Source organism: Globicephala melas, chromosome 15 (assembly GCF_963455315.2).
Source record: "Globicephala melas chromosome 15, mGloMel1.2, whole genome shotgun sequence".
Lineage (NCBI taxonomy): Eukaryota > Metazoa > Chordata > Mammalia > Artiodactyla > Delphinidae > Globicephala > Globicephala melas.
In genome coordinates, this window is record NC_083328.1 from 6798132 (window position 1) to 6811972 (window position 13841).

Sequence of the window (13841 nt, forward strand, 5' to 3'; positions counted from 1 at the left end):
GAAATTTCCGATATTTATTTCCCAACATTTTGATAATTTTTTACAAATTGAATAAAAGGAATGAAGGAGAGTACGTGGGCCCCCAGGCCAGGCCTTGGGGTCCCGATGAGAGGTGACGGTTTGAAAACTTCTCCTCACCCACAACTCCTGGCCTGCTGCCCTAACCTCTCCTATCAACCTTACCTAAGAGTGAGGTGGGGGCTTTCTGAGGATGTGGGGTTCCCCCCTAGAGGGGACTCTGGGAATCCTGTCTCAAGCCCTGAACTGGGTCAGGTTGGGGACAGATGTGGGCCCGGATGTGGCGCCGTCGCTGCCTCTCCTGCCTGCGGGCCAGCCGCTGCAGTCGTTTCCGAACGGCCCACAGCACCAGGTACACTTCCTGCAGCATCTCAGTCCCTCTCGACTCCAAAGGGGACCCGGTCTTCATTTGGGAGGTGACTGAGGTAGAACTCACAGATGACTGTGAAAGAGAGAAGATGAGCACAGATGAACAGCTTGGTCTAGGGGGAAACCACTGGTGGAACCACCTGCAGATAAACGGCAAAGGCTTGTCTAATTCCACCTGCCCTGTCAAGCCTCAGCTTGGGCAACGCCTCCTCCAGGAAGCCTTCTCGGCCTGTCTCTACTCTGGTGTTCACCCTGTCACACCACATTTTATGCACTATTTGTTCTGCGGACTCATCTGTTTTCAATACCACCATGCAAGCTCCTGGAAGACAGGGACCATGTCCGACCCACCTTTGAGTCCCCACTAGGGTTCCATGGAGAGTGCATTAAAATGAAGGCCAGAATGACACCCCCAACTCTGTCTCCAACCCAAAGCTCTCGCCTGACCTCCAGGCCTGTATATCCCACTGCCTCCTAGGCGCCTCCCTGCAGATGTCCCTCTGACACTTCAACTCATCCTGTCCCAACGCCCTAAAGTCGTTACTTTCTCCCCTAAGTCGGCTCTCCTTCCAGTGAATGGCTCCAGCCTGTTTTCATGTCTGTCTCTCCCTCGCTCCTCACCGTCATGCAATCAACCACGTGGGACAACAATTCTACCTCTTAAATATCACTCCAATCCATTAACTTGTTCTACCTGATGCCTCTCTCCCGGCCCAGAATATTTTATTTTATTTTATTTTATTTTATTTTTGACCACACTGCGCGGCTTGTGGGATCTCAGTTCCCCGACCAGGGAGTGAACCTGGGCCTCGGCAGTGAGAGCGCCAAGTCCTAACCACTGAACTGCCAAGGAATTCCCCAGGTGAACTTTCAAAAATTATTATTAATGCAGTAATACCTAATTCAAAACCAAAATAAATTGACTTGGTAGTAACCTAGACACTTCCCTTTTTAAATTAAAATTTTGACTGAGATAATTGTAGGTTCACATGCACTTGTGAGAAATAATACTTATACTCTTTACCTATTTTCCCCCTATAGTAAAATCTTTCAAAACTCTAGTAGTATTGTAGAATACTGACATCAATACAATCCACTGATCTGAATTTATTCATATTTCTCCAGTTTTACTTGTATTCGTGTGTGTGTGTGTGTGTGTGTGTGTGTGTGTGTGTGTGTTGAATTCTTCCCAATTTTACATGACACGTGCAGGTTCATGAATTCAACTACAATGGAGATTTCCATTGTCGCAAGGATCCCTCATGTTGCCCTTTTATAACCAACCCATCTCCCCCGTCTCTCCCTCCATGCGCAGCCCCTGGCAACCACTAAACCACTAACTGGATCCCCACTTCTCTAATTTGGTTATTTCTGCAATGGTATATAGTATAAATGGAATCATACGATATATAATCTTTTGGGATTGGTTGTTTTCACGCAGCATGATTCCCTTGAGATCCATCCAAGTTGTTGCATATATCAATAGTTTGTTCCTTTTTATGGCTGAGCAGTATCATTCCATGATATATCACAGTTTAACCACTCACCCATTGAAGGACATTTGGGTTGGTTTGGGCTCTTATGAATAAAGCTGCTATGAATGTTCACGTACAGACTTTTGTGTGAACATAAAATTTCATTTATCTGGGATAAATGTCCAGGAGTACAATCACTAGGCCATATGATAACTGCATGTTTAGTTTTAGAAGAACTGACCACACTGTTTTTCCAGAGTGGCCACACCATTTTACATTCCCACCAGCGTGAATGAGTCATGGGGGATAGGAGGGGGGTGCTGCTGGGGACAAGGGGGACAACGTGCTGACCTTCCAGCTGCACATCTGCCAGCCAGACTGCAGGGCGGAGACCATGAGCGTGGAGACAGATTTGACGGCAGTCCGGAGCAGCTGCAACAGCGATCTCGGCCCATGGCCCACCTCCACCGCAGCCCCGTCCGTGGTGGTCTTGGCCAACACGCAGGGGTCAGCCGCCTTGGAGGACACATCCATCTTGGAGACCTTAGCCTCCTTGGGGGACTCAACCAACTTGAAAGTCTCAGACACCTTGGAAGTCTTCTCCTTCAACTCATTCTCCTTCAACTCCTTCTCCTTCTCCTTCAACTCCTTCAACTCCAACTCCTTCTCCTTCAACTCATTTTTCTTGGAGTCAGTGAATTCTGCGATGGTTGACTTAGCTTTGTGTTTCCAGAAGAAGACCTAAGAACCGAGACAGGGAGAGGACAGACAGAAGTGAGGGGCAGAGCAAGAGACAACAGTCAGAACGGAAGGCCCAGAGGAGAAGGGGCCTCCTCCCCAGCTGTCCTGTCCCTCACCACCTCCCTCTCCATCTTGTTTGGCCACAGGTGGCCAGGAGAGGAGGGAGGCCAGGTGAGGAAGTGCAGGTTTCTGTGACCTAGAGGTCATTGACCAGCACTTCCCACCCCAGCAGGGCAAGAGGAAGGGGCAATCTCTGAAACTCACCGAGTGACTAATCTTGCGCCAAATCCATCGGAAGAACCTCAGGACCACGGCCATTTCTTCCGATACACAAGCCCCAAGCAGGGGGCAGAACCGGCATTCAGTTCAGTGGGGAGGACAGGCTGCAGGCCAGTGGTCGCCACCTAAGGGGTATCTGGGGAGCCTCTAGCACAGCAGTGAAGAAAGAAAGAGAGAATCCAGGAGGAAAACTCCCCCCGGTGACTCATCCTAGGCCCTTCCTCCCCTCCCTGGGACAGGGAGAGGAGTCAAAGTTGATGAGAACCCAGAGGGAGGGAGAGTTCTAGCCCATTGTGAGAGCCTGCCTGGCCCTGACCCCAACCCCCAAGACCCTTCCAGGATGCCCGGAGCCAATCCCTGCACCCTTGGCCCTCCTTCCCCGGAATCCAAGGAAGGAAAACTAACATTTACTGAGCACCTGGTACTCCTTGGGCATTTCCCATGTCTGATGTCACGTAACCCTCCCAGTTGCCCTTCAGGGAGGTATTATTGTCAGCACCATTTTACCCAGGAGGAAGCTGCGATTCAGAAAAACCAAAGAAGCTGCCCAAGTCATAAACCTAGGGAGCCACAGGGCGGGGAGTACAAACCAGGTCTGCCTCCAGGATCCCACTCTCAGCAGGTCCCCCCTAGTGGGGCCAGGGTTCTCCTCAAGTGGAGGCTGCCGCTTTCCCCGCTTCCCCACTAGATGGGGTCCGTCTCCCTACCTGCCTCTTCCGCCTGGGCCGGAGCCGAGGCTGTCGGGGAGGGGCCTGCTCACCCACAGGGCCCCATCTTCAGCCAGCTGGGGGTGGAGGCCACGGAGGCCAGCCAGGCCTGGCGAGGGCACCGTGTGCCCGGGGAGCCTGGCCCACACCCAGGGTTGAGACAAGGGGCCCATTCAGGGCCCCCCGCCCCACCCCCAAGCAGCCACCCAGATCCAGCCCGCAGAGGGGACACGCTGGGAAGCCGGGGGTGGATCCTGCACAATCACCAAAGGCTCCATTGTTCTCCTGTCCCCCACCAGCACGTGGGCCGACGCCCCCCACCCCCCCCCCCCACCTCGCCTCGCCTGCCCCTTCCCAGGACCCAGGCCGCTGGCTCCCTTTTCCTTCCGCATCTCCACTCTGAGCCACATTAAACCTCCGCAGTCTGGACAAGATCTCCAGGGGAGCCCACAGCCTCAAGTTGCTCTCCCACAGGTGGAAACTGTTGGTGCAGGTCCCGCATCTGGACACAAGCAACGAGATGCCAACCTCCAGATTCAAGTTTCTTCGGATTTTTTAATTATAATTATTATTTTAATAACAACCTGAATCCCAGAACTTCCAAATACTTTCCGTACTCCCTCCCCTGGGCAGAGGAGAGGGGGCCACTCCAGGGAACAAGGGGGGGACGTCTGCCAGGCGGCCTCCAACACCCCCAAGCCATCTATTGCCGGGGCGGTCCCAGAACACTGACCCCTAGGGAGGGAGGAGGGGGGCTCCACCTAACACCCTGTCCTGATGCCCTCCCTCCTCCATCAAGGTCTAGGGATGCCCCAGCCCAGTCCCTGGGCACTATGGGGAGATCAAGGAAGGGCGGGGGACAGGCCACTTCTGAGCCTTCAACTCCCATCCCCGGGGATCAGGGGGCATTAAAGCTGCATAGGAAGAGGGGGCAGGCAGCTGGCTCAAGGCCTAGCAGCTGTGGCGGCCCCCAAAGGCACATTGTGAAGGAAGGGAGGCTCAGACTGAGGGCCCATTGGGCGCTGGGGGCCCCAGCCGCGGGACCCCCGAGGAAGGCAGCTGGGCCAGCTGCTCGGGGCTGGCCAAGGCACGCAGCAGTCCATTCTCCTGCTCCAGCGCGGCATTCCGCTCGGCCAGGTCCCGAATCTGCTCCTTCAGCACCTCCACCTCCTCCCGGACCGCAAACATGAGGTGGGACTTCACCAAGTCCTGGGGGTCCAGGGACAGGCAAAGCGTCAGGGGTCCCAGGCCACCCCAACCTCATCCCCTGCCCAGTGCCTTGAGGAGCCAGGTGTGGGAGAGCGTCCTGCTCCCAGATGATGGGGGACCACCGGGGAAGAAGTCAAACAGGGAAGGCGCAGGGGGTGGGGTATCGGGATGGGCACGGATGCCGGACAGAGGCAAGGTCAGGGCTCAAAGATGGAGACGGGGGCCAGGAGCAGGCTAGGAAGCAAGGTATGTCAAGGGTTCAGGAGGGGGCGAAGGACCCCGGGGAACCCAGCTGGGAGCAGGCCGAGGAGCAGAAGCCAGTATTCCCTAATAATGAGGACAGCAGGGATGGAGTACTGGGCCGGCCAACAGAGGCAGGGGCCTGGGCATCAGCACACGAGCCGGGACCTGCTGGGACCAAGATGGCTTCTCTTACCATGGCTTGTTCGATCTTGTTGTCAATGCCAACCAGGCTTCCGGAGCCACTGGAGAGACACAGGGAGATGAGAGGTAAGGAGGAGGAACAGGTGCCAAGCCAGGTGTCTGGACACCCCAGCCTGCTGCCTTCCAGGTGCTTCTCAGAGCAGCCTCTGGCCTCCTCCACAAGCCCCATTTGCTGCAGCCTCCCACCCACACCCCTGCCTGTACCTGTGACAGTAGAGAATCAGGGAGAGGAGAGTTTTGTCCATCCCCCGACGGGGTGAGGGCCGCTGCCCGGGCCCCCCCAGGCCCCGGTGCGGTGGGGGTCCAGATGCCCCTCGGATGGGGGATGCTCCCCGAGGGGAACAAGGAGAGGAGACACAGCCCCTCTTCCGGGGAGGCCCCGGAGCCATCCCCACCACTCGGGTCTCATACGAGGATACCAGGGACTTGACTGAGACCCCTGGCTGGGCCATCCCCAAGGGGAAAGGATCCTTGGGCCTCCCCAGAGGGAGAGCGCTGTATCATAAGGACTGCCTGGGGGGCTCAAAGCCCCCCCGGGCAGAGCAGAGTCTGGCTGGTGCCAGGCAGGCAGAAAGGAGACAGCGCCTAGGGGGTGCTGGCCTGAAAGCTATATACCACTCCCCAGGGCAAAGCCTGGTTGCTATTGGCTCCTCAGGGACACGGGGACCCCCTCCCGCCAGCTCCATGGTGGGCGGGAATTCCCCGACACGGTCAGTGCCAGTGTCCCCTTCTCACCCTGGCACCAATCCCAGAGCGGAGGGGAGGGGGGCCGGCTGAGAACAGTCAGCTGGGGGGCCGAGTCGGGGGAGGGGCTGCGGGGCCAGAGGCCTGGGGCAGGGAAGGGTGTGAAGGGTGAGGGACAGCCTGGCCCCAGGAGGCCTCTTCCCACCTCTGACCCCATCCTGCCCCCTCTGGGCGAACACTGGCCTCCCTCAAGGCCTCAGCTGCTCTCAGCCGGGAGGTGAGAAAGGGAGTGAAGGCGATACGGTGGGGGGTGTTTCTGATATGCCTGTGGTCTTCCTTGGATTATGAACAGCTCCCTGAAACAAAGCCCACAGCAGGGATGACCCCTGGGGCCTAGCCAGAGAGTTCCCCTCCTCCCACAGTGAGGGTGAGGAGGAATGGGCAAGTTACCACGGCAACAGAAACAGAGCCTGAAACACGAGTACAGCCTATGGACCTGGGACCCGAGTCTGGTGTTTGGGATCCTGGAGGGAGTGAGGGCATAAGGAGAGGTGAGAAGGTGAGGCTGGAGGTGGGATACTGGGAGTAAGTGCAGGCGCTCTGAAGAGTCCTGGGAACGGAAGACAGGGAGGGGAGAGCAGGTCTGGCTGCAGTTTATTAAGTGGCCACCAGAGGTCGACTCAGGCCTGGCTCAAGAGTCCCCAAGCCCAGGCTTTGGGTCCCAGAACCTGCACCGTCCTTTGCACCCTGTCCTTTCCTCCAAAGCTCCCTCTCCCCACCACTCAGGCCCCAGGTTCCTGCCTCACCCTGCGGCTCACCACCCACACCTGTCCAGCTTCTGCCTCAGCTGCCTCGGCCCCGGGGCCAGCCCTCCACCTATGCCTCCCAGTACCGCAGGATCACCAGTCCTGACCTCCAGCCCCCAGTTTTGCCCCTCTCAGGGAAGGTGGCCCCAACATGCCGCCTCCCTCACCCTTGCGCTCCCTTGTCCAGCCCTCTCTCCTGGTTGTCAGTTCCAACTTGCTTTCCTGTGGGGGGAATTAGCGCTCAATCCAAGGTGACCCTTGGATGAGGCCCTGCAGCCAGGAAGGGAGCACGAGGGCACTGGGAATTTTCCATTTCCCATCCAAGCTCTGGGTGCAGAAGGCGCTGACAGGTGGAGTAACGAAGAGGGTGACCAGGCCTGAGAGAGCAGGACAGGATGAGGTGGGGGACGGAGACCTGGGACTCCTGGGGTTGGGGGGAGGAAACAAGTTTGAGAGCAGAGCGAGGCCAGCCAGCTGCAGCGTCAAAGCAGTTTTCAAGCTATTTCAAACCGAGACACCTGGGTGGAGACTGGGCCACCACAGAACTCTCCCCCCAGCCACCGGTACACAGACACACAGAGACCAAAGAGGGGCAGATTCACAGGAATAGGAACACTGGCCTTGCTTGGCGAACACTCAGTAAAGATGCCAAGTAAGTTGTTCCTTCTTGCCAGAAATAAAGGAATAATACAACAGTAAACATTTGTCGGCTGACAGATGATTATCTCCTGTTTGACTAGCACTGGAGAGTTTCTGACTGCACTTTCCACTGGCACATTCTAACATTAACGCTTCAAGGGACCAGGACTCTGGCAACCCAAGTCCTCCCTTTGAGAACCCCTGAGAGAAGGTCTGCCTGGCGCTGTGCTGGGATCTCTGAGCAGGGTCAGGAGTGGGAAGTTTGGGGTTGACTGGACGGGATCAGCCTTCACCACAAGCCCCCAAAGCAACTTTGTATGAGTCAGAATAAAATTTTCAAGACTTATTGCCATCTTCTCGAAAACTGTCATGACTTCAAGTGTCAACAGTGACTTCAAATGTGAGTGGCGCCCCCTGGAGTTGTGCAGAGCACGACATGCACACCTGGGGACTCTGGCCCTGCAGGACTCTTAGGTCCTGGGGCAAGGACAGCTGTAGAGGCTCGTCTTCCTTTTTGAAGGTCAAATGAAACAGCTTCAAAATGAGGATCAGATGAAGAAACAGGACATCTGGGAGAGGTGGGGAGGTTCTGATGCCAGGGACAAGGGCCAGCCCTGCTCCCTCACCGTGTTTTGATGAGCCCCCAGGAGCCTGGCTGCCCCGTCTACACTCCCTCCTGGATCTGGGAGGGGGGGTTGGCGGGGGATGGCTCTTTGCCCACATTGGGAGAGCTGTCCCTGCCTCTGTCCTGGAGAGAAAGGGCATCGCAGAGATGTTTGCTTCCTCCTCTTCTCTTGGGACACAGGCATTCCAGGAGGAGAGGGCAGAGAAAGTGGCTTTGGGGTCCGACCCAGGCTCCAACAGCAGTCCTGCCACTTACTAGCTGGTGACAGTGGGCAAGTTTCTAAAAACCCTCCTCCTCTCTGTTTCTTCATGTGGATAGTGGGGATCCTGGGGTTGCTCTTAAGAATTATGTGACATAAGAGGTAGCATCTGACCCCAAGGAAGCACTGGATAAACATACCTTTTCTTTCCTGAGTTCCTGGAATTCATTCCCCGTAATGCCTGGATCCCCCATGCTGGCCATCTACCCACCTATGCAACCATCCCCTCATGCATCCATCCATCCACTTATTCAAGTACCTCCCAACTGCCAGGCCCTGTTGGGGGCATGAATTCACCATGTACCCTCTGTTCTCCCATCCCCAGATTTAGGATTGGTCAGGCATCCCCAACTCCCCATCTGGGATCCAGGCACTTAATACCCCAGTCCACTTTCCCTCTCAAAAGGGAGGTCCCATGCCACTCAGACCCTGTTCTGCCAGCTCCCGGCACACCAGAGAGGTGAGGTGGGGGCTACACGCCCCATTCCAGGGGGCCAAGGAGGTGGCCCAGCCCAAACACGCTGACCCAGCAGGGTGGAGCACGAGGGGTTGGGCCTGAGCCCCAGAGGCTTGGAGCTCAGCAGAGTAAAGTGGAGGCTGGGAGGCAGACCGGTCAGACTGGGGTGTTTGAGGGGGTGGGACAGAGGGAGGAGGGGAGGGAGGGGACAAGCCAAAAGAATAGAGTTCAGGAGGCTTCTAGAGGCAGAACTCTCTAAGAGAAAGCTGGAAGCTGGCCTCTCAAATCAACAGGGGTGGGGGAGGGACAGGGAGCCCTCCGTGCCAGGGAACCTCCCAAGTGGGAGGGGAGCGGGTGGGAAGCGCTGAGAATAGCAGCGATGGGGGCAGGTGACTCTCCCGGGCCTGGCCGACCTCACACCTCACACATTCCTTAGAGCAGGGAGCTCAGATGCGGCTCCCTGCCCAGCCCTGCTCTGTCCCTCATTCTCCAAGTACCTTCACCAGGCCCCTTGCCCTCCATCCCACCGGCCCCTATCCCCCCTTCTCTTTTCTCTCTGCCCCCCCCCAAGGCCTCAGTCCCTGACTGGAGAAGGGGGGTGGGGGGCGGGGTCGCCACGTGACTGGAAGGCAGGAAGGAGAAACTCCGCTGAAATAAGTCCCCCACTTCCCACTAAGCCCCGCCCCCTAGTGCCTTCCAAACAGGAAGTCCCTCCCCCAGGCTTCGAACCGGAAGTCCCACTCCTCCCTCCAAAATAAAAGTGGCAACTCCCTGGCCCCTCTCCTGGGTTCGTATCAGTCCACAGCCAGAAGGGAGCAGCTAGGCCATCTGACTCGCGATTTTGTTCCTCCCCTTTCAGCTTGCTGACTTTGCTACGTTGAAACCTGGCCCTCAAAACAGGAAGTTCTGCCCACCGTGCCATGAACAGGACATTCTCCCCTGAAGGGCGAACCCCAGGAGATCCTGCTCTCCTGTGCCTTCCCTGTGGCCGACAGCCAGCCTCTCCACGGCTTTGGCTTGGCCTTGGCTTGGCCTTGGCCTCCGGGGAGTGCTTAGCCCCCATGGTGATCCTAGCACAGAGAACCGAACCTTAGGGACATGCTTTCTTGGTCCCAGAGGTCCCAGGGTCCTAAAGTAGGCTGCGTGGACCCTGCAGGAGTCCCATTCCCCTCGGTAGGGAGAGGGAGATCTGGGAGGAGACCAACTCCCTATTCTGGTCTCCTGAACACTTGCCAGTAAATTCTTCGGGTTGGCCAGATGATCGCTAAATCTGCAAGAGCTCTGGAATTTGACAACAATGACTCCCTTCAAACTCTAAAAAAGTCTACCATTTGACAGTCCTAAGCCAGGGAGTCCCACCCAGCTCTCTCCACAGGGAGGGAGTAGGTCTCAAATCAGCTTTGCCCAATGTGTTATGCCCAGGCCAGGCTTCTCAGTTTAAGGGGTCCTCCCCAAGTTCAAGTAGAGGGAAGGACACCTACCAGGCAGTTTCACTCAGCTTTCCCAGGTGCTGGGTGGGGAACCGGAGCCCACCTACCTATCGTCATCACTGTCCAGGTGGCCACTGATGGCCAGCATGGAGCGGGCGAAGCTGAGGCTCTGGGCAGCCGCTGTTCCAAAGGGGTCTGGAGACTTGTGAACCAGACTGGCATCGGGGAAGAAGTAGAGGGCTGGGGAGCTGGGGCGAGAGTCGAGTGGGGGCACCTGGAGACAGACAGGTGGGAACTGTCACATTGAGAGAAAGGATCCAGCCACCTTACAACTTGCCTAGTAGTGTTCCTCCCTCCCCAGCTCTCCCCACACACCCCCATCTTCTGAAGACAAGGGACCCAGGCGTCCTGCCCCCGCAGCCCCTCTTACCCCCGGATCTGGGGGGAGGTACTAGAGACAAGGGAAACAGCACCCATCCTGAGGACTGGGTGAGTGGCTTCGAAAAAGTGGCTCATGGGGTATCGGAGAGGGGCTCTGGTCTGCACTCCAGTACCCTTCCACCACCTGAACTAGGACCCCTAATCAGAGGCCAGTCAGAGACTGTGCCTTCTATTACCTGACTTCTTAAGGCGACTCAAATGTCACTTCCTCAGAGAGGCATTTCTCCATCCTGTGACTCGTGAATTCAACTGAACTGTTCTTTTTTTTTTATAGCCCCTAATATTATCTGAAATTATTTTTGCCTCCCTGCTGCTGGAAGGTAAGCTCCAGAGGGCAGAGCTTGTAGTTTGTTCAACAGCCATTTGTAGAATGAATCCTCAGAAACTGGTCCTCCCCCTCCTCCCCCCTCCCCACTCCTCTACCCATTCTAGCCTCTCCTCTCAAACTTCTAGGGACTCAGGTGAAGTTCTGCTCCTGAGCTTGGCTCTTGGGGGTTGGGGACCGGAGCGGTTACAGAGATGGAGAGAGGCGGAGCCTGGGTGTGGACCCACACAGCCCAACAGGCGCTGGGGGTGGCTGCAAAAGGGCGGGGGCCACAGGAACAAGACGCCTCTGTGAGGCCCCAGGAGGCCCCAGCTTCTCGGAAAAAGCCAAGAACAGAGAGTCCAGGGTGGTTGGCGGGACAGAACAGAGGAAGGGGGCCCAGGTGGTGCCCCCTGCCCTCCTCCAGGCCCCTGTTAGAGGCAACCCGGGGAGAAGAGGCATGGGGGAGTGTAGGAGGAAGACAAACTTTGGGGCAGGGAAACAGCAGCACAGAGGCAGGGGCATAAGAAGGAATCAGGACGTGGGGGAAGGAAAGGGAACTGGGGGCACAGAGGGGAGAGGGGCAGGGTCTGTGGGCCCAAGGGAAGCTCAGGCAGGGCTTAAGGATAGAGAGAGCTGAGGCTGGGGGCAAAGGGAGCTTGCTTTGGAAGAGTGTGTGCACAGGGACCAGTAAAGAAAACGCATCTTCTCCCCTGGGGTAGGAACTGAATGAAAGAACTCAAGAAAAGTGGGGGGTGGCATGAGAGACGTGAGTTTGAGGCCAGGAGCGGGTGGGGGGAGCCGGTCCTGAAAAGGCCCAGACACACAGTCTCAGGTTATTTTTATACTGTGGTTTGTGCCCAAGGCCAAGAAGGGGAAAAGTTCTCATCCTCACACTACCTGCCTTTCCTCCTGCATCCAACGTGTTATTTTCTCCTTCAGGACAGACACATGCAACACCCCTTGCTGCCCACCCCCCACCCCAAGGACCCAGGCATCCTGCCCCCCAGCCCGGACTTGTTCGTCTTTTGGAGGCAGGAAGCAGAATGAGCAAAGGATTTAACTCTTTCTCGGCTGCTCCCCACCTCTCTCCCACCGCATGGTGGCCACCCCCAGTGATTGATCCTGGAGAGACCCAGACGCAGGCTGACAACTGGGAGTAGAAAAGACGAACCAGCCAACGTCCCGTCCTTGTAATGGGTTCCCTCACCCCCACCCAATTCTTCAATGTCTTGGGGAAGTTTGTTTTGGGACAAAGCTGGAGGTGGGGCTGGGTGGTGAGTGGAAAGAAGACCCCCCCACACACACCCAACTGGAGATGGAACTGCAAAGGAGAAATTTACAGTGGAATGCCTACTTTTTGCCCTTCCCTCCCAACCCCAGCAGGCCCAACTACCCCAGCCCTGCCTGGGGCCTCCACTCTCAGTGCGTGAAGAAGTGAGACCAAGACAGAAGGTGAAGGCCAAAGTGAGGAGGTCACATCTCCATGATGGAGAGACAGGACTGGGCTACCTGGAGCTGGAGACTCGGGCCAAAGGCAACAAATGAAAGACCAAAGAGAAAGAAAGTGCAGAACGTGGGGAAGACGGAGCCTAAGAGAGAAAACAAGGGCCAAGTGAGAGAGCAGGAAGAAAAAAGACGGGGCTGTCTGATGTGACGGACAGGTGACAATGGAGCGGGGAGAGGTCAGTATGGAAGCAGAGGCCAAGGTCGAAATCGACAAGCACCACCCCTCAGGTGTCTCCCCCAACCCTGAACCCAGCTCTTACCTGCCCCATCTCCTCTGGAGCAACCAACTCCATCCTCAGCCGCAGAGCTCCATCCTTCGTACGCGACAGTGGAGGGGTCCCTGCTGTTGAGCCCCCTGCCTCCACTTCTACCCTCAAAGAGGGCAGGGGCGTGGCAGCCCGGGAAGTGCCCGCGCTATCCCCCGTCCCGGCCTCTGGGGGGCGCTGCTGGGGCGCGGAGGCTGACAGGGGGGTTGTCTCCAACTTGGCCTTGCCGGGCACTGCCAGCTGGCCCAGCCCCCCGGTGAAGGAGCGGGCCTGAGGTCCAGGGGAGGTGGGGGGCGGGCGGAGCCAGGAGGTGGGGCCCTGAGACAGGCCTGGCTGTGGGGTAGGGGTGGCCAGGCCTAAGCTGGCCAGCTCCAACCTGGAATCCAAAGACCTGCCCCCATTGCCCCCTGAGGCCCCTCGAATCCCTTCCAGGAGCCGGCCAAAGCTAGGGGGCTCCAGGTCTCTCTCGTAAACATCCACACATGTCCAACGGCCTCGGCGATAAGGCTCTCCCAGGCCTTGGGGCAGCTTCACCACCCGGAAACGGGAGGCGGGGGCCCCAGGCGGTGGGGAGCCATTCCGGGGGGTGCCCTTGCCCCCTGGCTCGGGGTTGGGCTCCTCGTTGGGCACGCGGGGCGGGGGCCCAGTGGGAGCCGGCAGGGCAGGGGGATCTGGACCCCCTGGGCTCCCCGGACCCTCGTAGTCCGTGGTGACGCTGGTGATTTGGAAACTACTCTTCTTCTTGCCCCCACTCATGGTCCCTGGGGCTCAGGACTGGGCCAAGGTGGGCAGGGGGGCGGTGGTGGCTCTTCGAGGGGCTCAGGCACCCCTGGAACAGGGGGGCCACATGGTGGGGACATCAGGGCCCCTGGGGATGTCTGGGTCCGACATGGCAGGAGGGCCTTACGGGAACTGGGGGTGCCTGGTTGGTGAAGGGAGAACAGGGTAGGGGAGGTGGCGGGAGCTGGGGGGGCAGGGGCAGGTTTTTCCTGCTGCTGTCGCTGCCACCGCCGAACTCCAGAGCTGAGTTTGCAAACTGGAGAGAGAGAGAGAGAGAGAGAGACAGAGAGAGAATGTGTGAGAAAGCAGTGGGCAGGCCACCTCCGGGGCTTCCTCTCTGGGGAGCGGAATGGGGGGAGGAAGGGGAAACCGCCAGAGACAAAGAGACAGAAATGACAG

General features: G+C 57.6%; 1 protein-coding gene across 3 annotated transcripts in view; it reads right to left on the bottom strand.

Annotated features, from left to right (window-relative positions):
* TSC22D4 (TSC22 domain family member 4) overlaps nucleotides 1-13841 on the bottom strand; it is a 20418-nt gene continuing 6577 nt past the window's right edge. The window contains exons 3-7 of one of the 3 annotated variants that reach the window (XM_060285537.2): nucleotides 12657-13698; nucleotides 10250-10416; nucleotides 5235-5283; nucleotides 2214-2603; nucleotides 1-460 (exon numbers count right to left, since the gene is read on the bottom strand). In XM_060285537.2, coding sequence (XP_060141520.1) covers nucleotides 227-460; nucleotides 2214-2603; nucleotides 5235-5283; nucleotides 10250-10416; nucleotides 12657-13418 — 1602 coding nt within the window. In that variant the 5' untranslated portion in view covers nucleotides 13419-13698 and the 3' untranslated portion in view covers nucleotides 1-226. Of the gene's footprint in view, nucleotides 461-2213; nucleotides 2604-2867; nucleotides 3899-4124; nucleotides 4799-5234; nucleotides 5284-10249; nucleotides 10417-12656; nucleotides 13699-13841 lie in introns of those variants that run through there. The other 2 variants (XM_030846062.3, XM_030846064.2) reach the window with 2 other exon arrangements.